Source organism: Bos taurus, chromosome 12, assembly GCF_002263795.3.
Source record: "Bos taurus isolate L1 Dominette 01449 registration number 42190680 breed Hereford chromosome 12, ARS-UCD2.0, whole genome shotgun sequence".
NCBI classification, from domain to species: Eukaryota; Metazoa; Chordata; class Mammalia; order Artiodactyla; family Bovidae; genus Bos; species Bos taurus.
In genome coordinates, this window is record NC_037339.1 from 77,246,494 (window position 1) to 77,272,822 (window position 26,329).

At 47.1% G+C, this 26,329-nt stretch overlaps 1 protein-coding gene across 2 annotated transcripts in view; it reads right to left on the reverse strand.

Moving 5' to 3' along the window:
• TMTC4 (transmembrane O-mannosyltransferase targeting cadherins 4) overlaps nucleotides 1-26,329 on the reverse strand; it is a 58,876-nt gene that overhangs the window by 13,007 nt on the left and 19,540 nt on the right. The window contains exons 6-14 of one of the 2 annotated variants that reach the window (XM_024999944.2): nucleotides 14,944-15,041; nucleotides 11,536-11,628; nucleotides 11,142-11,306; nucleotides 9,600-9,802; nucleotides 7,818-7,989; nucleotides 7,598-7,729; nucleotides 2,052-2,131; nucleotides 1,792-1,899; nucleotides 1,558-1,699 (exon numbers count right to left, since the gene is read on the reverse strand). In XM_024999944.2, coding sequence (XP_024855712.1) covers nucleotides 1,558-1,699; nucleotides 1,792-1,899; nucleotides 2,052-2,131; nucleotides 7,598-7,729; nucleotides 7,818-7,989; nucleotides 9,600-9,802; nucleotides 11,142-11,306; nucleotides 11,536-11,628; nucleotides 14,944-15,041 — 1,193 coding nt within the window. Of the gene's footprint in view, nucleotides 1-1,557; nucleotides 1,700-1,791; nucleotides 1,900-2,051; nucleotides 2,132-7,597; nucleotides 7,730-7,817; nucleotides 7,990-9,599; nucleotides 9,803-11,141; nucleotides 11,307-11,535; nucleotides 11,629-14,943; nucleotides 15,042-26,329 lie in introns of those variants that run through there. The other variant, NM_001105629.1, reaches the window with a different exon arrangement.

Consider the following 26,329-nt stretch of genomic DNA (forward strand, 5'->3'; position numbering starts at 1 on the left):
CTCAAAGCCCTTTTGTGGGCTCCTGAGCTTTCTTTTATGGGGGTGAGGGGTGGTTCCCTGTAAAAACGCAGGGAACCATCCCTTGAGACAGGAAAAAAGGAAAGCTCAGAAATCACATTATGGGTTTGTTTTTTTAAATTTCAGTTTTTATCCGTGTTTTAAAAAACAGAGAAGCCAATGTTTATCAGGAAGTAACCCCTTGGAACACTGTTTTACAGGGCACAAAGGGACTTGAAAAATTGTAATTTACTCCTTAGTTTAACCTGTTGCCTTTATGATCTCTTAAACTTGGCTAATTCGAGTTGGCTTGCTCTCTAATTAGAGCTTTAAAAAAAACCCCACATATTAGGAAACCAAATAGCTGCCTTCAACTGAGATAAGTGTACGTGAGAGGACTTCCTAAGATGTAGAGGGCAAGAATGGGTGTTGCTGTTCTCATTCTTTAAGTGTCTTTTAAAGAAATGACTTATTTTTGGCTGTGCTGGGTCTTCATGGCTGCTAAGGCTTTTCTCTAGCTGTGGTGAGTGGGGGAATCTGTCTCGTCCTGAGGCGAGGGCTTCTCACTGTCCTGGCTTCTCCTGTTGACCAGCGCAGGCTCCAGGGGGTGTGGGCTTCAGTGGCTGTGGTTCCCAGGCTCTAGAGCTCAGGGCTCAGCAGTTGTGGAAACTAAGCCAGATGCTCTGCGGCACGTCAGATCTTCCCTGACCAGGGGATCGAACCTGTGTCCCCTGCATTGCCAGGTGGATTCCTATCCACTGGGCCACCAGGGAAGTCACTCATTCTGTTTTTTTCACTTGAATGAGTTTAATCAGTTTTGCTTCTTCTGAAGTAATACAATATTTCAAATGACCTAATCACTTTCTTCTGCCTGGTGACAGTCAATCCTATGAGGCCGGACTAGGTTCTTCCTGATCAATCTCTGTTTTCCCCCAAAGTACCGAGGATACAGTGCTAGGAAAAGAATCCACCTGCAACGCGGGAGGCCTGGGTTCGGTCCCTGGGTTGGGAAGATCCCCTGGAGAAGGGAACAGGCTATCAAACTGTGGTGTTGGACTGCAAGGAGATCCAACCAGTCCATTCTGAAGGAGATCAGCCCCGGGATTTCTTTGGAAGGAATGATGCTAAAGCTGAAACTCAGTACTTTGGCCACCTCATGTGAAGAGTTGACTCATTGGAAAAGACTCTGATGCTGGGAAGGATTGGGGGCAAGAGGAGAAGGGGACGACAGAGGATGAGATGGCTGGATGGCATCACTGACTCGATGGACGTGAGTCTGGGTGAACTCCGGGAGTTGGTGACAGACAGGGAGGCCTGGCGTGCTGTGATTCATGGGGTCGCAAAGAGTCGGACACGACTGAGCGACTGAACTGAACTGAACCCACTCCAGCGTTCTGGCCTGGAGAATCCCATGGATGGGGTCGCAAAGAGTCGGACATGACTGAGCGACTTTCACTTCACTAAGAGGGCAAGTACCAAACAGACGTTACAATGATAACTGTATAAAGGGGAAACAAAGTCACGCTTTTCCTCCGCAGCGGCAGGGCACCGTAAGCTCACCAAACGCCCCAGGTTGTAGTAACAATCTGGGTATTTCCTCCGGTGCTTGATCGCCGTCCGGTAACTTTGCTCCGCGGCTTGGAACCGCTTCAGGCTGTTTTGTACGATGCCTAAATTCATCCACGCGGCAGCGAAGTCTGGCCTGGAAGGTGAACGAGGCAAAAAGAAAGCATCAGCCCCAGGAGGCAGGAGCGCCCATCCTCGCCATGAACACAATTGTAAGAGGACGCTTACTGTATCTGTACAGCCAACGACAGCAGCTCCTCCGCTTCCTGAAGCTCGTTCCTTTCTTTCAGGATGTTTCCCAGATTATTCATGGCATGGACATACTTGGGATTTAATCTGGAAGTGGAAAGAGAAACCAAGCCCGCAGTCTTCCCCCAACTCTCAGGCACTGGCAAACCTAAAGTAGAGGTCCTCGCAGACAGATTTTTAGCGCTAGAAAGTTACAGTAAGACACGGATACTGTAAAAACAGCGAGCCGCTCGCAGTACCTCACCGCTTCCCGGTAGTATCTGATGGCCGCGGTCTGATTGCCTTTATCAGCCAAGTTTTTGCCAACGTTGTAGTGAACCTGAAAAGAGAGGAAAACCTTGGCTGTCGGCTGCCAGGCTTCTTCGTTTGGACCTGGGAGGCCCATCATACTTCTAACTGAAAGCAAAGGATTGTTGTTTGGTCGCTCAGTTGTGTCCAACTTTTTGGCGACTCCATGGTCACTCACCCCACTGTAGCCCACCAGGCTCCTCTGTCCATGGGATTTCCCAGGCAAGAATCCTGGAGTGGGTTACCATTTCCTTCCCCGGGGGATCTTCCTGACCCAGGAATTGAACCCATGTCTCCTGCATCTCCTTCCTGCATTGGCAGGCGGATTCTTTACCGCTGAGCCACCAGGGAAACGGGTCACAAGTATTTCTCCGTCATCAAACGTTCCTTTTGGAGGCGTACAATGTAAAGGCCAATAGGAGTCTCAGAGATGATGCTACAGAAATGCACCCACCTGGGTGAGTGCTGCGTGATGATAATGACAGTGACACAGGCGACCAGCAGGTGCTGATGCGCTGCTTTGGTGTCACTAAGCGTCTTATCCAAGGTTGTGGTGCTGGATTTGAACCCAGGCTCCAAAGCCTGTGTTTCTTCTCCCTGCATCACACCCATTTCTGAGGGGGCCAGGTGAAGACGGGGCAGCTGCTCAAGGCAACTTCTAGACCCACTCACAAACTCTGCTATTTCTCTTCAGGTAAAATAATGCTTCTTTGGGGTGTTACGGGCTGCACTGTGACCGCAAAATTCATGTTGGAGTCCTAGCCCCTCGTACCCCAGAATGTGACTGAATTGAAAGACGGGGTCTTTAAAGAGGTCCTTAAGTTGAAACAAGGTTCTTTGGGCCCTGATCCAATCTGAATGGTGTCCTTATAAGAGGAGGAAACAGCGACACACAGGAAAACACCAGGGATGCCCGCGCACAGGGGAAAGACCATAGGAAGTCCACGTGAGGGCTCAGCAAGAAGTCTGCGAGCCGAGGACAAAGGCCTCTGGAGAAGCCAGCCCTCTGATACCTTGGTCTTGGACTTCAGGCCTCCAGAGCTGTAAGAAAACAAAGGTCTATTGTTTAAGCCACGCAGTCCATGGTGTCTTGTTATGGCAGCCCTAGTATACCGATGTAAGGGCTTCCAAGGTGGCTCAGTTGTAAAGCATCCACTTGTCGATGCAAGAGACACAGGTTCCATTCCTGAGTCAGGAAGGTCCCCTGAAGGAAGAAATTCCAACCCACTCCGGTATTCCTGCCAGGAGAATCCCATGGTGAGGAGCCTAGTGGGCCCCAGTTCGCAGGGTGGCAAAGGGATTGGTCGCAAAGAGTTGGGGATGGGGGAAGCAGAGGAAAGCAGAGGGTGAGATGGTTGGATAGCATCACTGATTCAACGGACACGAATTTGAGCAAACTCCGGGGGACAGTGGAGGACAGAGGAATCTGGTGTGCTACAGTCCATGGGGTCACGAAGCTTCGAACACGACTTAGCGACTGAACAGCAACAGCGGCGGACTGATACATGGCGAATTACAGTAATGGCTTGAGTATAGTCAGGTGGCATTATATCTGAACGTTCAAAAGCCCTTCTAAAAGTATAACCACATCCTGCCTTATCAATCTTCAAAAAATACTAAGATTTCTAGAAGGGTATAGAACAGTGCGATATTCCTTAAGCACATATGTAGCAGAGATTTGTTTTTTAACTCCCAATTTTAAAGTCTGTATTTCTATTTTTATCTCCTTGCACACAAGGAATCAGAAAACAGGAAAATCATGGGTGACAGAAATGTGTAATATTGTGCAGCACACTATATAAACTTCCCGAACCGAATGACTGTCTGTCCATAGGTGTCACCGTCTTCAAGTTACAGCTTGGAGAAGGCTATGGCTGGCTCATGGGTTTGGAAAAGTGTGCTCTAAATGGTTTGATTTTGGGCTTGGCCCAGTCCCAGCCCCAGCCCCAGCCTGGAAGTGTTAACTTCACTCCTGTCCCGCACACAAAGGGAGACTCCAGCCTGTGAATGTGGATGTGCCTGTGGCCCCCGGAATACAAACACAGCTCCTACACAGACTTCAACTCAGCGAGCTCCTGCCACTTCCTGGGAAATTCTGTTTTCTCAATCAAACGCTCAGACAAGAGCTGAACTGCCCTCTGCAGTAGCGCCCTTGTTCTGTTAGACCAGGAGGTCAGCAGAGGGAGGAGGGTGCCTCTGCAGAATCAGACTGCAGTGAAGTCAGTGGAACCAGTTAAAGATCAGAGAGCCGCCTAGAAGGCAAGCTGCTCATAATTACGACTGGAGAACAGGCTTACGCAGAGGCCAGCCTTGTCCTATGGGTTATATGCAGGGACATATTTGAACAGAAAATCCACTTGAAAAACCAAAGCAAAACGCTCAGAAACAGTTTACTTAAAACAGTTTAAAGAATGATTTTTGTTTCCATGGAATGTAAAGGATTGAAAAAGCCTGCTGATCCTTGAACCTTCCCTCCAGTCTTTGTGATTCACACGCCAAGGCAACGAACCAGCACAGATAAGACCCCCAGTCAAGGACATGTAAATACAAACGAAGTGAAAGCATCCATAGGGGAAGAAGGCACATTCAACACAGTGCTCAAACCACTGTTTCAAATTTCCTGTTAACACTTGATGTTAAAATGTTTTAAACACATAAAAGTCCTATAACCCCCCCTGCCTCATCCTTAAGGAAATACCTCATTGTGGTAAATGATCCCTTTCATTGTTTAACAAACTTTAACATTGTATCCCAGGATTGATATAAAATGCCACATACTTTCAAGCCTCCAAAAACGAAGAATGGCTGCAAGTATAATCAGATACTTGGTATCTCATCCGTAGTAGGAATTTAATTTCTATTTGGCTCAGTTCAGTTACTGATACCAGGAGTTCCTACCAGATGCAAGGCACTGTGGGTAATTCCAGTGCCTGACCAGGCTCAGCACAGTCGCATTTGTAAATCTGGGCCTGGTCTACGGCAGAGTGCCAACTGCTCAGTTAACAGTCAGTGGATGGAAAGTGGAATGAGTGCAGAAAATGCATCTCCTGCAATAGAGTTGAATGAAATCATCCTAAAGGAGATCTCTTCCCTGAAATCAACCTAGCTTTTTTCCAAGGGAAAAAAAAAAAAAAAGTGTAGAGAATTTTGATACACTTCAATTTATAGTCCCAAGTAAAACAACAACACCAAAAAACCCCAAACAAACAAACAAAAAACCAACTCTATCTTGCTCATACTAAATGTGCTTAGTTGCTCAGCCATGTCTGACTCTTTGCGACCCCATGGACTGCAGCCCGCCAGGCTCCTCTGTCCACGGGGATTCTCCAGGCAAGAATACTGGAGCAGGTTGCCATGCCCTCCTCCAGGGAATCTTCCCAAACCAGGGACTGAACCCAGGTCTCCCGCATTGCAGGAAGATTCTTTACTGTCTGAGCCACCAGGGAAGCCCTATACTGAATGGAATCACTAAAAAATGTTCCTGGAAAGGCTAGTCACTATTGGGTGCACTTTGAAGATGAGATCTTATGTGTATGTCTTAAATTTAAAGACGAAAACTGCACCCACAGGCACACGATTGTGTGGGTGTCCGTCTGCACAGCCCCTGAGTTTTCTAGCCTGTGATATATGAAATCGCTCACTGGGGCAGCCATGTGGGCTCAGACATCACACGGTCCCATCCCCGCTTGTTCCCCAGGGTAATCTGGGTGCAGAACTATACCAGGTCTCTACCTACCATCTGAGTTACTAACCCAGATACCGTCAGCTCCATCTTTCTATGCTTCAGTGTCTCCCATTTGGAAAATTAAGGTACATAATAACCTCTCTCTAAAAGCCTTCAAGGGAGGATAGTGGAAATTAATGACAGAACCTCTACAAAGAAGTGTGAGTTCCTTCTGGGGAAGAAGTAAAATAGAAGGGGTAATCACTGCTATTCAAACAGAAAAGTAAAAACAAAGCAAACCTATTAACATTTATGAAATTAAATCACAGGCTGATTTACTTTCAGTAGCATAACATAAATGGCTAGGTCAGCAAATCAAATTGACAATAAAAGGCTGAAGTAATTCACTCTTTTATCTAAGCCTCTTAACTACAGAATACGAACAAATTTTTTTAAACCAAGGGAAATACAAACAAGGAGTCAACACGTTTTATATAATACTATCCTTCACTCCAGGGTCACAGTAAGACATTGACTATTCATTAGATTTCTTCATATAGTTTCACCTGAAATCACTGCTTTCTCTTAAGCATAGAACGTGGAAATAAGATAGAACTTCATGGTGCTTCTATTGCCCCTGCTCCAAAGAGGATCGCTTTTAAGTATCTGAGGAAGTTCCAATCCTAATGACACCAAAAGACATCATTATTAATCACATAATGCTCTATGCATGCTAAGTTGCTTCAGTCGCGTCTGACTCTTTGCGACCCTATGGACTGTAGCCCACCAGGCTCCTGTGTCCATGGGATTCTCCAGGCAAGACTACTGGAGTCGGTTGCCATGCCCTCCTCCAGGGGATCTTCCTGACTCAGGGATTGAACTCCCAGAGTCTCTTATGTCTCCTGGGTTGGCAGGAGGGCTCTTCACCACTAGCGCCACCTGGGATGCCCTAATAGAAAATATTCTCACCTAACTCCGCGGCCTCCCCTTTTGAGCAAGTATCATTCCCTTCTTTTCATGTAATGGAACAGCTGATACTAAAAGGAGCCTATGAAGACAAACATTTCTTGAGCACCTACCATGTTCTAAGTACCATGTCAGGGCATTTCAGAGACCACATTCATGAAGGCCTCACGACAAGCCCGGGGGACAGCCATGGTGCCCCTCCTTGTCACAGATAAGGCCGTTCAATGTTCAAAACCATTTTGCCCAAAGACGCACAGCTGGGTAAGTGAAGAGATGGAGTTCATCAAGGATACAAGTGAAACAAATTCCTACCAGACCGTGTCAACAAGAACACTGCCCATTTTAGAGTCTATGCATTTTATTTTTACCTAATCTGGCAAAAACAATTCCAGGCAGAGAAGCCACAGGTGATGGAAACGTGCGTACTGCACACCACATAGCATCCTTTAAATTCCTAAACCAAATTGCTGTCCGCTGGTAGGTATTATCATCTTCCAGTTATAGACTGGAGGAGGCTGGAGTGCATGTTTCAAAAAGTGTGCTCTAAGAGGTCTGACTGTCGGTCTCCCCAGACCTGAGCCTGAATGCATGGAGTTGCCCACCTTGCCACCACCTCGATCCATGATCGGACCAACTGGAAGATGAATAGAAACGTGTTTAAGAAATCTGCTATTTCCCTGACATTGTCTGGATTTAACGATTCCTTTTTAATTATTTTGGCTGAAGTGTAACTGTAATAAACTTTGTCAAGATCATGAAAGGAAAAAAAAAAGAATGAAAAAGAAAACCTCCAAGTCTATGACCAAGGTCATATTCCAGATTCTCCTCACTCAGCTATCGAACTTAAAAGCGTGGCAGCCAACATACCTTGGCATTGAGCGGACACACAGACAGGGCGCTTCGGAAAAGATGGTCTTCGCTCCGCCACTCACCGCTGCGAACCACACATCTCAGCGTGTTTAGGAATAAAATTCCCAGGATGAGAGCAGCAATCAGTTTCTTAAGAAGAGAGGGACACAGGAAATGTCATTAGTAAACCCACCCACCGTCTTGGTCAGGAACGGCACCCACCTTGCTGGGCCAATACCTTTTTTTTCGTATGTTTACTGAGCGCTGCAAATCCAAACGTCAGCAGCATGCAGTAGCCGGCACTGGGGAGGTACAAGACCCTCTCAGCCACCACAAAGCCCACTCGGAAGAACAGGTTACTCGCGGGAAGGAACGGGATAATGAGGAATCCCAGGCCCAGCGTGAGGATCCTGGAAGATGAGAAGTAGTTAGAATGCCTACTTTTAGAATTCTCAAGAAAAGTGTTCTACTCTACATGAAATCCAGACACCCCTTCCCTTTTTTCTCTTTTTTTTCATGCCAGCAGTTAAGAAGAGGTATCAGCAGAGAGGGTCTAACTGAGTACCATTAGGGTAAGACAGAAAAATCTTACTAAGGCTACTTAGCATCAAGCAAAGAATAAATCTTAGAACTCCACACTTTCACATGAATAAAGTTAGAATGATTACTTAGAGCAGTCTTATGAACTTGCCTGCTTCTAACTATATCTCAAACCATGTAGGTGTCAAATATATTAGCCCAATTGGGCTAATTGGGATATTGGTCCCAGTTAGTCCAATTTAGTCCCCTGACATTTAACAGGATGTATCCAGTGTTCTTGCTGGGAGAATCCCAGGGATGGGGGAGCCTGGTGGGCTGCCGTGTATGGGGTCGCACAGAGTCGGACACGACTGAGGCGACTTAGCAGCAGCAGCAGCAGCAGCAGCAATGTCACTTAACTGGTTTAAACTTTACAAGATCTGAAATAAACTCATATCATTTGGGGATGCTCCAGCGTAAATTTCAGTTGAGCAAAAAGAAAGCTGAGAGCAGCAGGACACTTGTGGAAGCAGGTAAGCATTCCCAGAGTCCCAGGTGATGTTAAGAGGGTGAATCAGAGGCTGGGTCAAACAACAAGGTCCTTCTGCACAGCACACGGAACTATATTCAAAATCCAGCAATAAATGGGAACGGAGAAGACTGTGAAAAAGAACACATATGTGAACTGAGCCACTCTGCTGCACAGCAGAAGCTAAACACAACCTTGTAACTCAACTACACTTCAGTACAATTAAAAAACCAAACAAAAGAAGCCCGGTCAAATTTGATAGCTCCTTCCCACAAACCTGTGCTTATCGTGGTAGAAAAATCCTACTGGCACATGCACAGCCAATTGGGACAGAGGTTTGTCACCCTTTAGAATTACGAACCAATTTAAGGCACAGGGTAAACTCAAAACTGAATTTATTTTGAGAAATTACTCATCTAATTCCAGAAACACTTATGCCTAAAGGAAATCATCTTAAATAGTTTTCTTTTCCACAAAACAGGTTTTTCCTCCCAATTATTTTCTCAATAATCTTCCCTCCCCCCGCCCCCTGCTTTTTTTGGTGAGAAATAAGTCTCTTTGGGGTGGCAGCTTATTTTGTACAAATAACAAGAGAAGGAATCGCTGTCGCATCCACCAGGGCTTTCTGAAGGGGAATTGTGAAAAGATGGGCACAACACACATCAATTACACTCTCTGTTCAGACCATAAATTACTCTCTACCACCTATGGCGAGAAGGATCTCAAAATGCTACATCATGGGGGAGAGGTGGGGAGATGAAGCAGTCATCAGGCGCCCCCTCCAGTCCACTCCCCATGAGTTGAAGCCAGCCATGGATTCCGAGTAGACAGAACTCATCCTGCCCAGACATGTGCATCTCTACTGAAACACCCGTCCTTGCACACAATCATTTCGGTGATCCGCAGTGCTAGATTTAGCAACACGCTCAGACTCCACCCATTGCGGAAGTTAAATTCAGCTCGGCCTCTTACCTTCTCTTGTGGCTGTCTTCAGAGCACAGGGCTTGGCATATGAGGCCAATTAGGCAGAACCAGAGTGCTGCCAGAGCAATCACCCTCCAGTCCCCGACGGACTTAATGAGGGGGATGCAACCCATTGACCAATCAAAACACAGCCACCAAGGGCACAGCAGCAGCCAGGCATTCAATGAATAGTAGTAATTATAGTTTATGGCCTGCCAGTCAAAAGAAAAACAAACATGTGATACTGAACTTGGAAAAAAAATACATATATATATATCTCCTAGCTTCCCTTTGGAGGCCTTCACGTTTCTGCTCAAGGAGCCCAGCTGTATAAAATAAAATGTTGCTACTTTCTGCCCTGGGCACTAGGCTGAAGTGTGCAGTTGACTAAATGCATTGAGGTTTTTTTTTTTTTTAATAGATAAAAAAATACAGTAAAGCCACCAGACTCTGCTTTACATTTGTTATATTTCTGGGGATGTTATGTCCCAATTATTCACTGATGCCCCAAGTCCATGACCCAGGAAACCTGCTGTCCAGGGGTCTCTCACGTGTCTGACGATATAAGCAGAGGGTTTTATGGTCTTAGATTTCTGTCTGTATGAAATGCACAGCTAAGAAACCTTGCCTTCAGAAAAAGCAAACCTTGACAAGAAAGTCTGGACAGCGTTAAGACTTTTAAAGACACCACCACTAGGGACTTCCTGGTGGTACAGTAGATAAGAATCCACCTGCCAATGCAGGGGACACGGGTTCGATCCCTTCTCCGGGAAGATCCCACATGCCTTGGAGCAATGAAGCCCGTGTGCCACAGTTACTGAACTTGTGCGCCTCTCACTGGTGCTCCGCCACGAGAGAAGCCACCAGAATGAGAAGCCCGTGCACTGCGACTAGAGAGCAGCCCCGGCTGGCTGCAGCCAGAGACAGCCGCACAGAACACAGACTCAGTGCGGCCAGAGACAAACGACTTGTAAAAAGTCATGCTAAAGGGAGAAAGATACCATCAATATTATATTTTATCCTAACCTCAACACGTCAATTTCCATTATACCAAAAGTAGGTTAGGGGACAATTTAAGGAGTCTGGCAAGAAACCTGACGTTTTCTAAGCCACTCCTCTTGATTTCCTTTAGAGTGAAAGTGAAAACAGTAGTTGCTCAGTCCGTGTCTGACTCTTTGCAATCCCATGGACTTCAGCCCACCAGGCCCCTTGGTCCATGGAATTCTCCAGGCGAGGATACTGGAGTGGGTAGCCATTTCCTTCTCCAGGGGATCTTTCTGACCCGGGGATCAAACCCAGGTCTCCTGCATTGCAGGCAGATTCTTCACCGTCTGAGCCACAAGGAAATACAAAGACTTTACACCCTCTCAAAGCCCTGATAAAAACCTGGTTTCACCCTAGAACTTCCTTGGTGAACAGAAACACCCGTGGAGGTGTTCTGATTAAGGGGGGCTTTTGTGGGTATGTTGGGGAGGGAGGTGAGGAGGAGGAGGGAGGGAAGACCTGGGGATTTTGGTGGGCAAAGATGACCCAGTGGAGGATGGGACTCACCCTGACCAGCACGCTGTCGGCAAAGGAGGCAGGGTTGTCCACCTCGGTGAAGACGGGTGGGCCGGTGCCCATGATCTTCCAGCGTACATACAGCACCCCGGCTCCGCCCAAAGCCAGGAGGGTCATTCTGAAGAGGAGGCCCCCTGTCCGGAGCATGCCAGGGCTCTGAAAGGACAGCGCAAGGCCCCCAGTGTTGAGGATTTTTCAAATAAAAGTGTGGCCAAGCCAGGTATAAATGTGCAGCAGTTCTGGCTGAACCTCGCTGACACTGGGCTTTAAAAGGCTGCCTGTTTTAGAATTCAAAGTTGCACGAAGTACTTTGAAAATGGTGTTTTAAGCCAGCGGGTACGTGACATTTTCCACATCTCAGCTGGAGACAAAAGCAGATACTCACCTCTAACGATCTGTCCTTACGGAGGAGCTTCCGGACAATTTCCAGGACATTTAGTTTGCCTATCACCAAGATGTCAAAGATGGCATTCAGACCCTAAGAAAGCAAAGCAAGGAATCAGCCATGGGACAGCCTAACTGATCAGGTAGCCAGGATACGCCACAATTCTATTGCAGAATCTAGACGAGAAGTGTCCTGATTAGATCACCATAGATAATCTCTTCAGCTCTAAAAACAAAACAAATCCTATGATTCCTATGAAATTAGCTCATGATATTTGTATCAAATTTACTTATTTATTTATTTAATTCTTGGTTACACTGGGTCTTTGATGCTGTGCACAGACTTTCTCTAGTTGTGGTGAGCAGGGCTACTCTGGAGTTGCGGTGTGTGGGCTCCTCATTGCACTGGCTTCTCTCGTTGCGGAGCACAGGCTCTGTAGATGTGACGCGCAGGCTTAGTTGCCTGTAGCATGTGGAATCTTCCCGGACCAGGGATCAAACCTGTGTCCCTTGCATTGGCAGGCCGATTCTTTACCACTGGACCACCAAGAAAGTCCCATCAGATTTGCCATCTGGTAAATCCCCTGTTAGTCACAGGTCCATAGCCTGCATGCAAGAGTATGATAAGATGCCAGAGAGCTAGAGCTTTGGGGCTCCCAGGAGAAGTTCTGCAGAGGCCCCCCTTACCATTTTTTTTTCCCTAAAACTGTCCCAGAGTTGTAGCAGAGCCAGTACCTGTGCAGTGGCCATGCCTAAGATGATAAGGCAGCCAGCAACCTTGAAAACCCAGCCATGTAAGTAATTACACTTCAGGAACCTGGGGTGCTGCCTGATGAGGGCATATGCCCTGGAAGAGAGGGAACAGAACATACAGACTCTGGTGGGGCTGCAGAGACATCCCAGGCTCAGACTCCTCGTCACCCACCAGCTCTCCCTTCCTGCCTGGCACACAGCCAGCCCCACAGGGGAGCGTGGTCATGTGACTGAGTTCTAGCCAATGGGATGTGGGCAGAAGTGATTAGGCACCTCTTGGAGGTTTGGGCACAGACCAGAGCACACCCCACCCTTGGTTTCCCATCCAGTTGGCTGTGGAGGAGATGATGGAGGTGTCTGGAGTAGTACTGGAAACCACCCTGAGGATGGCAGAGCCCCACTGTGTGGAGGATGGCCACCTCTGCCCATGACTTTTAGGGGGATGACCAATAACTCCAATTATGACCACCTCTATCCATGACCTTTAGGGAGAAGGCCAGTAACTCCAATCAAGACCAACCGTACCCATGACTTTTAGGGGGATGACCAATAACTCCAATTATGACCACCTCTACCCATGACCTTTAGGGAAAAGGCCAGTAACTCCAATCAAGACCAACTCTACCCATGACTTTTAGGGGAATGACCAATAACTCCAAGTATGCAAAACCCCTGGCCCTAGGAAGTGTGATATTGTAGCTGCACTGATGCTAACAGCTTCCAGCAGCACCACCGCAGCTCCTTTCTAGTAGGTATGGCTGCTCTTAAAGCTCTGACACCTGTGGTTACAAGCTGAGGGCTCATCTGGCCTGGACTCTACCCTTTACCCTGCAGTGGACTTTCCATAAATGTGGCTGCTGTAGACAACACCATGTAGCTGAACTCCCTGTTGGAACCAGGCAGAGCGGTCAGAATATACACTGTATGGATGGTTCAAGCTGCCCTTCTATGACATGGGGCCTTCGAACACAGAGCTTCATGGCAAAGAGGATCAATCATAAGTCGTCAGAAGCCAGTGGTAATTTGTGGTTCTCAGCACAAGGGTGACATCTCTCCTCAGCAACCCCCATACATGCTGGGAGCCATTAATTATCCAGTACACAGGCCAGCGCTGGGTTAATCACTTCACAGAATCCTCGTTTTATTCACCCGTGTGATGCATGGTTGTCCTGGGTCAGAGGACCATTTCTGCCCGGGTGTGAACCATTTTCTAGAAGGCAGGAAGCTCCCTGTTGAGCTGCGCTGTCTTCTTATGCCACGCGTTTTTCTGCCTGTGAGCAGCTATAGGACAGTCACCCAGTGCTGATGCGGTCAGGCTGTCATGAGGACTGAGCCCAACACGAGTCTTGGGCGCTCTCCCTTCCCATTTAAACGCGTCATCAAAATGGCCACATTCTAGTCAGATTTTTGGAAACCTGCTCAACATCACCCTATCTTTATTCATGAAAATTCAACCTAATTTTTCAGTGCTTTTCTTAATGGAGGTGGGAGTCACTTGGGGGCCTTGTGAAATGCAGGTGCCACAGCAGGCCTGTGGCAGGGGGAGGTCTGAGATCCTAAATCTCTAATAAGCTCCCAGATGGTGTCAACGCCACTGGTCCTCAAGCCACACTTTGAGACAAGCAAGATTCCAGGACGGCAGTTCTCACAGAATGATTTTCACCCCCTACCAGGGGGGTGTGCTTGGCAACGTCTGGAGACATTTGAGGTTGTCACAACTGAGGGAGGAGGTGTCCTTCTGGCATCTAGTGGGTAGAGACCAGGGATGTTGCTAAAATATCCTATGATATACAGGACACGCCCCAAAGAAAGAATGATTCAGCCTCAAATGCCAATAATGCCAAGGTTCAGAAACACTGGTCTAGAGCAATCTTTTAAAAAAGTAACTCATGAAGTTCTAGTATCTTTGCACAGCAATTCTTTCTATACTGTTTCCTAGCTAGCTGACCTTAATTGTACAGATTGAATCCAATAAAACCATTTATCTTTGCCTCAACTGGTGTCCAGCCCCAAAGAGCTTGGACCTGGGAAAGGAAGATCCTTTCCCATGGCTTCCTACATGGGCATGCCCCATATCCCTAATGTCTCAGTTTCCCACTGATAATGTAAGGCAGGAAATTAGCTAGAACAGAGAAAGAGTGCATTTCCATGCCTCTCCCTTCCAGGGGCTTCTTCTCAGATCAGACGTAGGGGGTGCACATCTGGACCCTTCAGAGCCCCCTCCTGTTCCCCCTGACATTTCCGGACGAAGGCAAACGTAACATAACACACACCAATGCTTGTTAATCAGGACCAGAGACAGCAGTAGGGTCACAACATGGCTGTACTTAGGACTGCTGCAACATAAGAGCACCCCAGAAGGCCACAACGCTCTTTCTTTCCTCCAGGACCTCTCCACAGGGGCCAGTCACCTGCTCTTCAGACGTGTCCCTTCTCCGTGCCCACCAGCTCTAATGAATCAACTGAGACACTCAGTTCCCACCTGAATCACCGGGAGCATGGTGGCACCTGTAACCGGTCCAGAGGGGGCTAAGTTGAGACCGGCAACAGGGGTACAGCAGAGGGGTCCCGCCAGAGGGCAGTGCACAGTGTCTTCACGGGAGGGAAACGGGTGTAGGGAGCAGGGCTACCCCACTGAAGGTGCCTGGGGTCTTACCAGCACGGTGATTCCTTGCTCTTTGCACAGCATGGCCACTGCTCCCAGGAGGATGCTCAGCAACACCCAGAACGTGGAGTGGGTCCCCTCCTTGTTAGCTGCCGACCAGGAGAAATGACAAACACAGAGTCACACGACTCAGCTCAGTCTTGGGAGCTCCTGGAACTCAAATTCTCAGTGTGCACCTTCGACAGTCACCATTTAAAAACACAGTTTGGTATTCGGATGGCATTTCTCTGTGGGCCAGTGTGTTAGATCCACATTTCTGGTTAGATGGTGGTAGCTCAGCTGGTTACGGAGAAGGCAATGGCACCCCACTCCAGTACTCTTGCCTGGAAAATCCCATGGATGGAGGAGCCTAGTGGGCTGCAGTCCATGGGGTCCCTAAGAGTAGGACATGACTGAGCGACTTCACTTTCACTTTTCACTTTCATGCATTGGAGAAGGAAATGGCAACCCACTCCAGTGTTCTTGCCTGGAGAATCCCAGGGACGGGGGAGCCTGGTGGGCTGCCATCTATGGGGTCGCACAGAGTCGGACACGACTGAAGTGACTTAGCAGCAGCAGTAGTAGCAGCTGGTTAAGAATCTGCCTGCAATGCAGGAGACCCAGGTTTGACCCCTGGGTTGGGAAGATCCCCTGGAGGACGGCATGGCAACACTTCAGTACTCTAGCCTGGAGAATTCCATGGACAGAGGAGTCTGGCAGGCTATGGGTTCGGAAAGAGCTGGACGTTTTGGACTTTTTTTGTAACTCAGATACGACTGAGTCACTAACACTTTCACTCTCTTCGTGGCATACACATCCCCTTCTCAAGGGTCCCCCAGCAGGAGCCCAGAGCCTTCAGGAGGCATTGCAATGCAGCCCTGGTACAAAGACATCTCAAGGCAGAGTTCCCAGGGGCGAGGTCCTTCTTCCCAGCCCACCGGTCACCTAACAGGCCGTTCTGCCAGCTTGTGCCGAGGACTCCCACTGGTGGAGGAGGCGCTGCATCTGGCTACCCCCCTCTGCTCTGAGAACCTCTACAACTCCCGGGGTCGGGATCCAGCACTGCTCTGAGAGCGTCTACCACTTCCAGGTGGAGTCTGGGCTCTCTGAACCCCAGATGCCTTAAGAACACCTGCTCTGCTACCAGCGTGGACGAGTTCTGAAGGATGCCGGACCACTGAGTGCACCTGCACGGATACTCAAGTATCAACAGGAAACCGAAACCTCAGCAGAAATGTGACTGTAAGCACAGAGCAGTAAGCCACCTGCTCTGGGTGAGGCTGGGCTCCAGGAATGATCGATGGTCCCTGGACACCTTTTGATGATGGACAGGGAGGCCTGGCGTATGTGATTCATGGGGTCGAGAAGAGTCAGACACGACTGAGCGACTGAACTGAACACCTTTTGAGGAAGGAGGGTCTGCTCTCTACCAGCAGAGGGTGTGGAGGATGCAATTCCGGGACCAGAGCTGACCTGCTCCCAGGAGGAGAGGAGAGGGCACGTGCGATACTCCTCTCTGTTCTCTGTGAGGCCCTCAGCTCCTCACCGAGGTCGATGGTGAACAAACATTTTATAAAGACCTAAGTGTGAGGTGGGGCAAAATGAACCTGCTTGGAGGAGGTGCCCCTGGGTCTTGGGTCAGCTCTGCCTAACCAGAACTCCTGGCCTAAATTCAGCACCACCGTTCACCACGTGACCTGGAGCAAGTTACTTCTGCAGCCTCAGCGTCCTCATCAATAAAATGGGTGCAACAATAACTGTATCTTCCCTACTCGAGTGAGAAAAAAGGTATACAAGAAATACCTGCCCATTTGTGTTGAAAGTTACATATAAAAGTTGCTTGTACATGCAAAACATATCCCTGGAGAACACTTAGGAAACCAACTCCAGTAGTTTCTAAACTGTTTTTTTTTTCTGTACCATGCAGCTTAATCTTAGTTCCCTGACCAGGGATCAAACCCAGGCCCTGGCAGCCAAAGCGCCTGTGTCCTAACCACTGGAATGCCAGTGAATTCCCTCTAAACAACTTTAAGAAGAAAAATTTGGATAGGAGAGGGAAGAAGTCTTACTTTTCACTGCAAAACCTTTCATACAATGTACATTTTTAAAAACTATGTGCATGAATTAAAACCATACTAAAAACTAAACATCAAAAAACCAAACAAAAAACCTTGGTAGACTGCTGGGACCACAGAAAGCAGTCACTGTTTGTTGCACATAAATCAGCAAAACCACCCCAGGTTCAAGGGAGAGGGTCTCCAATGGGGCTTTGATGCAAGGGGTGACTGATCTGTCACGATGTCACCAAAATGTTCCAAGCTCACTATGCGGTGACAAGATATACCGTGGTTCTCATTAAACTGCTTGAGCAGAAAACCAACAATTAAGGTACGTATGTGAGAGAGACAGGGAAACAGAGAGATGCATCCTGAATGAAGTGGCTATCTGGGCGTCATCAGCAAAGCCCCAGACCAAAGTCCTGGGCTCCCTGTCCGGGATCGGCTGCGGGGTCTGGATGCTGCTAACCTGGAGCTTTCCACGTGTGGCTGGAAACTCCTCTCAGGATGCTGAGGGGCTGCACCCAGCCAAGCCCTCTGGACTCTCAACAAACTGTGAGCAGGACTGACCCCTGTCCTGTCTGAGGGCCCAGTCGGCTGGGAAAACGTCCTCACTCACACATAGGCCTCGGGGGCTGGAGATCTGGAAGTCAAGCCAAAGGACATACAGGCTGACACTGTCTGATCTTTTCAGCTTTTCTTGGGAATCTCTGTCGGATTTCCGGGATTAATGTACAAACAGGCAGAACTGACAGAATACAAAAAGGTTTTATTTGGCTGTACAGTCGAGGCACCTGAAGGCTTTTCACCAGCCCAACTGATTGCTAAAGCAGTAAAGCCTCACTGATTTGGATCCCACTGTCCCGAATCAACCAGCACTCTTGTTTTAAGTCTTTCTCATCTGCTGCTTCCTGCCGTCAACAGGATGAAGGGGTCCCAATGCTGAAAACAGCACTTAAGGCCTTCCTTACGGGGTGACACAGCCTCTCCAGGTTCCCTGGGTCTAAATTCCAAGCACACAGGCCAGTCTACTCTCACTGGGCTTTGCATGTTCCCTTTTCTTAGGCTAGAACGCCCCAGAAGAATCCTGTGGCCGTCAAAGGTCACTTAGGCTGTGTAACCTACACTCCTGGGCAGCCTCCCTTCTGGTTCACTTGTTTTATTCACAGTTGCAACAACAGCAAATGGTCCTACTGTGTGCACGCCTGACTGCCCAGTAGCAGGGTCTGTCCCATGCACCGCGGTGCCCCTAACTGACCCCCTACATTAAGTCAGGCCCAGCGGTAGCCCCCTAGACGGCCCTCTGCACAATCTGCCAGCGTGTTCTTCTCATACTTCACTACAAATGCTGACACGTGGGCCAGTTCTCAGCACTGTAGGATGCTCGGTGCCTCCCTTGTTTCTACCGCCCCGACCCCCCCCCCCGCCCCCCGAGAAGCCAGCAGCCCTCCTAGCTCTCAGCTGTGATGACCCAAAACATCAGGCTTTGCCAGATGTCCTGGGTGGGAGGGGATCACGCCCAGTGAAGACCATTAAACTAACTAGTGCCACTCACAGCGTGTGGGCCTGCCCTTGGATTTTCTAAGAAAGGCAGATGCTCAGGCCCCCCCAGCCCAACCAGACCCTTGGACTCAGAGACTCGAGGGTGGAGCCTCATCAGAAGCCTGTTAACCAGCCATCCAGGTGATTCTGATGCCACAGGCTGAGGAGCATCAACCTCGGGGGGAAGCTTGCTCATAGTTGCATCCTGGGTACCAGGCCTGGCTCATTGGAGCATCTTCTCCAAGCACCAGAATCTGGGGCACCTGATTACCTATCAGGAGGGGCAAAGAACTGACAAATCATAGAGCCATAATGTAGGAACAGCTGGAGTGCTTCCAGGAGGTCGTGCCTGTGATCTCCCTGGCAGTGATGGCAGAGTGGGAATCCCTCCCAAGACGCTGCAGGCAGGGGGCCACATGGCTGTGACTTCGAGAACGGATAGTCCATTTCAGTTTTAACTTCGAGTGAGCTCATGCCTGCCTTCTACCTGCCTCCCACCGTCCTGAGCAGCATCTCTCCAATATCCCAGGTGGCACAGTGCCTAGAAGCCAAGTTGTCTTTATTGAAAACCATGGTATATCAGAGTATTTAGTTCCATCAAGCAAACTAAGGATAATTCCACTCGTAGAAATTAATTACACTGTACATGTAACACCAAGAGATCGCAATTACGAGCCCCAACCCCAACACTCCTGTTACATTAGACATGATTTCATTGGGGTATTCATATATTTATTGGGATTTATTATTTTCTTTGGGTTTCCCTCAATAGCTCAGTTGGTAAAGAATCCACCAGCAATGCAGAAGACCCTGGTTTGATTCCTGGGTTGGGAAGACCCCCTGGAGAAGGGACAGGCTACCCACTCCAGTATTCTGGCCTGGAGAATTCCATGGGCTGTATATAGCCCATGGGGTCACAAAGAGTTGGACATGACTGAGTGACTTTTACTTTGAGCATTTGCTAGCAATCAGCAGCAGACAAGTGTTTATAGACACCAAGGCATTGAGACTTTTAAAAAAATATGGCCAAAGTAGAGGTAAAGCTAATGGATCACTTAATTCCTCTTAGGATGTGATTTTGAGAAAAGTCCCACAAGTTTTAGCAGGTGAGCACAGGGGTCCAGGCCAAGCAGCGGCGTCACGCTCACTCCACATCACGCCAGAGCACGGCATCCCACGCCTTCTGCCGCACGACAGCGATAGGTGGAGGGGACCCCACAGGGCTCGCCCTCTCCTCTCAGTGTAGGGTGTTCCCTCAGCCCTTCCTCCTGTGACACGTCATGCTGAGTCTGCGGCCAACCACTTTCGGGATTTGCTCGTATCAGCAGTTTATGTGCAAATGTGTGTGTGCTCAGTTATGTCTGACTCTTTGCAACCTCATGGACTATAGTCCACTAGGCTCCTCTGTCCATGAAATTTTCCAGGCAAGAATACTGGAGTGGGTTGTCATTTCCTCCTCTAGGGGATCTTCCTGACTCAAAGGCAGGTGGATTCTCTACCACTGAGCCACCCAGGAGTCCCTTATATGCAAATAGATACCCTTTAATTATAAATGAACACATTAATTACCGTGGAGTCTCCCACCCTGGCTCCTGCGCCCTTGAAAACCCCACACCTCAGACCCAGCTGTTGTTTTCATATCCACGAGGCATCAGGTTCAGTAGTTCACTAGAAACCATGATGGAGGGACTTCCCTGGGGTCCAGTGATTAGGACTCCGGGTTTCCACTGCAGGGGGCATGGGTTCCATCCCTGGTTGGGGAACTAAGATCCAGTAAGCCACATGGAGTGGCCAAAAAAACCCTTCCAAAAACAAAAAAACCAAATGGACTGCTTCCCGCCTCATCCCTTTAGCGGAATTTGATTTTTTTAAGCTTCTATTCCCACAGTTTGTGTTCAGATGTCTTGATACATACTATGATTTCCCAGTGTAATGTTCCCTGATCTTAACATTTTAGTCCCTTGATCATTTTACATTTCTTCCTACAAAAACTGAATTAGCTTGTGTTTTACTTGACTGTAACATGGATTAATTCCACCCCGCCCTCCACGGCTCAGAAGTTTTGGATAGAAAAAAATTCCCAGTTCCTCCATTAAAACACCCAAAGGACTGCTCTTGAAAGCACTCTGTGAACACAAAAGTAAACTACCCCAAGACTCACATTCCACTTGCCTGGAATTTAAAATGGATTTCTCCTTAGATGGCTCAATCTGAGATTTTACCAAAAAAAGAAGAAGAACACATTAAAAAACCACAACCTCCAAGTTCTTTGACGGCCTTCTCTCTAATCTCACCTCATAATTCCACCACACTGCTCAAACTCCAAGTTTCTTTAAGGGACTCAGGCTCCCTCCACCTCTCAAATCCTCAGCAAATTGTTCTGGGAGCATCCTACTCTTTAATTTTCCTTATACTTCTGGTTTGGTTCCAGTATGGAAACATGTAAAAGAGGACGACAATGATTCTGTGCTGAAGAAGTTTTTTCAGTTTCAGTGATTATTAAATATGAGTGTCACTTTCCCAGCAATAAAGAATCTGCCTACAAGGCAGGAGACCCGGGTTCGATCCCTAGATCAGAAAGATCCCCTGGAGGAGGGCACGGCCATCCACTCCAGTATTCTTGCCTGGAGAATCCCATGGACAGAGGAGCCTGGTGGGCTGCAGTTCACAGGGTCGTAACAGTCGGACGCAACTGAAACAAGTTAGCAGGAAGGCAGGTCACCTCTCAACAATGGTAATTTCAGGGCTCGTTTATAAAGCAAGCAAAGGCTTTACATTCAGGAAAACCAACTCTAAACCACCACGGTCCAAGAGGAGGCACAGTGGTTGGGGAGCACTTGAAATTTACCTGGTCCCTACTGAGACATGTTGGAAGGATCAAACTCACTACCTAATTTTGAAGACTCCATATGAAAGAAGGTCAACAGCTCATTATCTGTATACTGATTACATGTTACAACTACAATATTTTTGATATATTAGGCTAAGAATCTATTGTTAAAATTCAGCTAATCTGGTTTTTTCTTTTTTGTATAACATGGGCTACTAGAAATTTTGCGATGACCTGAGGGCTCATACCGTATTTCCTACCACACAGCACTGTCAGCGTCACATGCTCAGAGGCCCAGCTCATCCATGAAATGATCTACACGGCTTTATAATCCAAGTCTGCCTTCGAAAACTTGGCAAATAGGAAGTGACTTGCTTATTAAAATTCACTTCTTTCTCCTCCAGCCCGTGCCAGATTAGTCACTTGATTTGCTACCAGGAGTCATACGACAGCATGCACACACACTTCAGTTTTCCGCAATCCAAACTGGAAAGCTGAGCTGAACAGCTGACTCTTAGACTGGAGAGTTAGGGCCCAACCCTTCCACATAACTTCACAGTCAGCCCCCACTGTGTTCCTTGGTATTTGCTGGTCTGTATCCGTGGATTCAACCAACTTTTGGTTCTGCAATATTGAAGTGCATATTGAAAAAAATCCACCTACAAATGGACTTGTGCAGTTCACACCCATGGACTAACTATACTTTTAAACTACCTCATATAAATCAAAGGGGTCCTCTTTACAAATGTGTGGAAGGGAGGTGCATGATAAACCAAGGCCAGCCTACAAAGTATTGATAAAGTATCCCTAGTACTGGGGACAATCAAGAAAAAGCCTTACAAAAATTAAATAATCAACTGGGAAAGTGGTCCTGAGTTTAGGGACAGCACAGCCTAGTAGACTTATGGTCATAAGACCTCCTCCAGCATGGCACCCCACTCCAGTACTTTTGCCGGGAAAATCCCATGGACAGAGGCCCCTGGTAGGCTGCAGTCCATGGGGTCGCTAGAGTCGGACACAACTGAGCTTTTCACTTTCATGCATTGGAGAAGGAAATGGCAACCCACTCCAGTGTTCTTGCCTGGAGAATCCCAGGGAGGGGGAAGCCTGGTAGGCTGCCATCTATGGGGTCGCACAGAGTTGGACATGATTGAAGAGACTTAGCAGCAGCAGCAGCATAGTTTTACCATGTACTTTGCCAAATTATTATTTTCTTTGAGTATTAATTTGTCAAAGTGAATAATGTGAACAGTTGCAAATATATACAGCATAATCTAGATAAATCCGGACTTGTGTTTTTGTATGTTTTTACTTAGTAACTAATGTAAGCTATTTTTTTATTCCCAACTTTGAGCATTTTATTTTTATTTATTTTTAAAAATTTTTCTTTTTTCGGTCATGCCTCCGAGGCATGTGGGGATCTTAGTTCCCCAACCAGGGATGGAACCTGCACCCCCTGCATTGGAGGCGCAGAATCTTAACCACTGGACACCAGGGAAGTTGCCTGATCATTTTAATAAGACAGTTGAAACTGAAAACAGTAGGCCACCTTGCATACAGCTGGCACTCAATAAATACTGGATGAGTCAACAGTTTTATTTCGATGTCTATTAGAAGCTTTACTATATTACTATATTTCAAAGGCAATTATGAGATGTAATTAACATCTCATAATTAACCGAAAAGTTAGTAATTTGTTAATGTGAATAAATACAGCCAGAAGTTCTCTTCTCACTTTTTAGTCTTTGAACCTCCTCACAACGGAATAATCTCCGTCATGTAAGAGATTCTTTTTTAAAATAGTTTTTAAAAAATTACATAATATTAAAAAGACTTAGGAAAAATGAATCATTTTCATTTTAGAATTAACAGCTAAAAACAGTAAAAATAAATCCTGAGAGGTGGATATCACCTCCAGTACAACTGCATTTATGAGTACTTTTATTCAAACAGTCTTCTGCAAATAGGGAGTTCTAACTGATGCATCGTTCGTTGTTTACTCGCTCAGTCGTGTCAAATTCTTTTGTGACCCCATAGACTACAGCCCAACAGGCTCCTCTGACCATGTGATTTTTCCAGCAAGAATATTAGAGTGGGTTGCCATTTCCTTCTCCAGGGGACCTTCCCCACCCAGGGATCGAACCCGAGTCTCCTGCACTGCAGGCGGATCCTTCACCCCTGAGCCACTGGGGGAAGCCAAAGTGGTGTCAAACTCTATGTAAGTGTCTCAGGCTAAGAACTCTCCATCTCAAATCCGTCCAGTTTGCTAAGCTGTTAAGCAACAATGGTCCAGGAGAGAAAATGAAAAAAGCAAACACAAAAAAACCCAAAAAACTATTCTTACAGCATGCAACATCTCTCACAACTTGCTCTAGGAGTACTGTACAGCGTTCGCAAACATCAACCTTTTATAATCCAGAATTTCACAAAGACTGGCTTGGAAAATGCTTTCCTTGTTTCCGTGTCTGTCTCTGAGGTAAGGCAATCCCTTTAGTAAACCGAGGCAAAGCCTGAGGGGCAGCAGGGGCGGCGGCGAGAGGAAGGAGCACGGTGGGGGAAACAAAAACCCCACAAGCAATAACAGCAAGACCCTGGTCAGCGCCAACACTCCCAAAAGCCTAACAGATGTGAGCAATTCAGGGAAGGGCTGAGTGGCGGACTTGGCACGGCGCTCGAGTGGGGAAGCTGTCGTTTCAGGGAAGGAAAAAAAAAAAAAAAAGCATCGCACGCCAGTAGCTACCGTCTTCCCCAATCGACGCCCACGTCCGGAAGCCGGCGTGCGTCGCGGTGCGTGGGCGGAAGTCACTGGACTCCGTCAGGCTGCCCCAAGCTCCCACGGTCAGACCCCAGAGCCGCACGAGCATGTGATTCTCCTTCCAGGAGTGGGAGCCAAGCAAGCGGCGCTTCCACCCGCGGAATGAGGCAACTCGGAGGCCACTCTCCTAACTAAAATAACGGGGGTGGGGGTGGGGTGGACATTTTGGGAGGATCGAGCCCGTGTAGCAACCCTGGAGAAAAGAGAACGCACGTGAATACCGCAGTCACAATTCAAATGGCAGCAACTCCAAATCTACAAAAAAAAAAAAAAAAAAAAAAGCGTCCTAGACTATGTGAGTTACACAGTTGCCCTCATTTATTTTAAGCTGTGTGACTTAACTTTGTGTAAGCCAAAGACAAACGTGTCTTGAATCAAAGTGGAAAAGAGCAGGAAATGAGATCCCAAGAGTCAACAGTTATCCTGTTTTAGCTGCCTCAACTATGGTGCGACCGTCTTGTGTTCAGTCGTGTGCGGTTCGTTGCGACCCCATGGACTGTATTCCTGCCAGGCTCCTCTGTCCATTGGATTTTTTCAGGCAAGGATACTGGAGTGGGTGGCCATTTCCTCCTCCAGGGGATCTTCCTGACCCAGGCATCGAGCCCACGTCTCCTGTGTCTCCTGCATTGGCAGGCTGGTTCTTAACCTGCAGAGCCATCTGGGAAGCCCTGAACTATGGTAGGGAGAGTGACTAGAGCAAATAAATTTGAAGAACTTAGAACAACTGAGACTTGAGATCTTGTGTTTCATAATAGCTTAGGATTTAAAACGGTTATTCTAGAAATGTACCCATTTCCTTTCCTCTTGAAAAGGTTCTCTCCTCCCCACTATATAAATGAGACTAATGAAATTTCTCTTTGTCATCCCAATTCCCATGAAACAATATTCTAAGGTATTCGTTTATAAAAGACATTGTTTTGGCTCTTCTATCAAGTTTATTGTGCAGAGAGATTATGTATGTGTGCATGCTCGGTGGTGTCTGACTCGTGACCCCATGGACTGAAGCCTGCCAGGCTCCTCTGACCATGGGATTCTCCAGGCAAGGATACTGGAGTGGGTTCCCATTTTTTCCCTCCAGGGGATCTTCCCCACCCAGGGACTGAACCCACATCTCCTGCATCTCCTGCATCTGCAGGCAGATTCCTTACCACTAGTGCCACCTGGGAAGCCCACGCAGACAGATTACCTTTTTCCAATCCAAAATATGTACTAGGCTTTAACAGAGAGAAATATTGACAGGACGTCTCATCATTAGAATAATACTTTTCATTTTGGGTGTTCAGAAATAATAACCAGCACACCACTGACTTAGTGTTTTTCTTTCCTTTTCCCCTTAAAATAATTATCCTTTTCTATAAGGCTTTTTTCTTCTTTAAAAAAAAAAAAAAAGATTCTATTCTAAAAGAGCTCGCTTGGAGCTATTCTACATAAGTACAAAAAAAAAAAAAACACAGAAATGTTACATGAGACTCTTTTTTCACTCTCAAAAAATGCCAGGATTCCAGAGGTTAGCACAGAATTGCTTGTTACAATAAACTCAGGCAGTTAAAAATTGTCCAGAGCTTTATAATACAGACAGTGCATCTATAAAGAAAGCTAATGAGGTTATTAAAAAGGAATGTATTCTCTGAAAGATCTTTTTACCTAGTTAAATCATTCACTTCAGAACACTCAGTTTTTTGTTCCCTTATAAAAAATATTAAATTTGTTCCTCTGTAAAAAACCTCTCTTAAACTTCAAGTTTATGAGGAATGAATGCTTGACTGTTCTTTGAATTGATGTTCAGATCTGAAAGAACAAAGACCAGGTAACTTAAATCATAGGTTTAAACAACAAATATCATTTATTATTATTTGTATTCAGTAAGTACCAGACTGAACTTCTTCCACAAAAGAGCTTTGATTCTTGGCTGTACACCTACAAACAATATGAGTAGCAGGGGCTGTTCTTAAATCATACTTTTGATGTTTCTACCGTACTTAACACTTTAACAATTCATTAACAGAATTGAATGCACCTCCTATTTATTTTTAATGACTGTTTTGACAAGCTTGCCTCACTGGTCCCATGAGGACAGGGAAGCCGATGAAGACAATTTAGTTGGGGCTGGCTTTGAAGTGAGTTAGACATAGAGGGTGAACCCAGTTCAGCCAT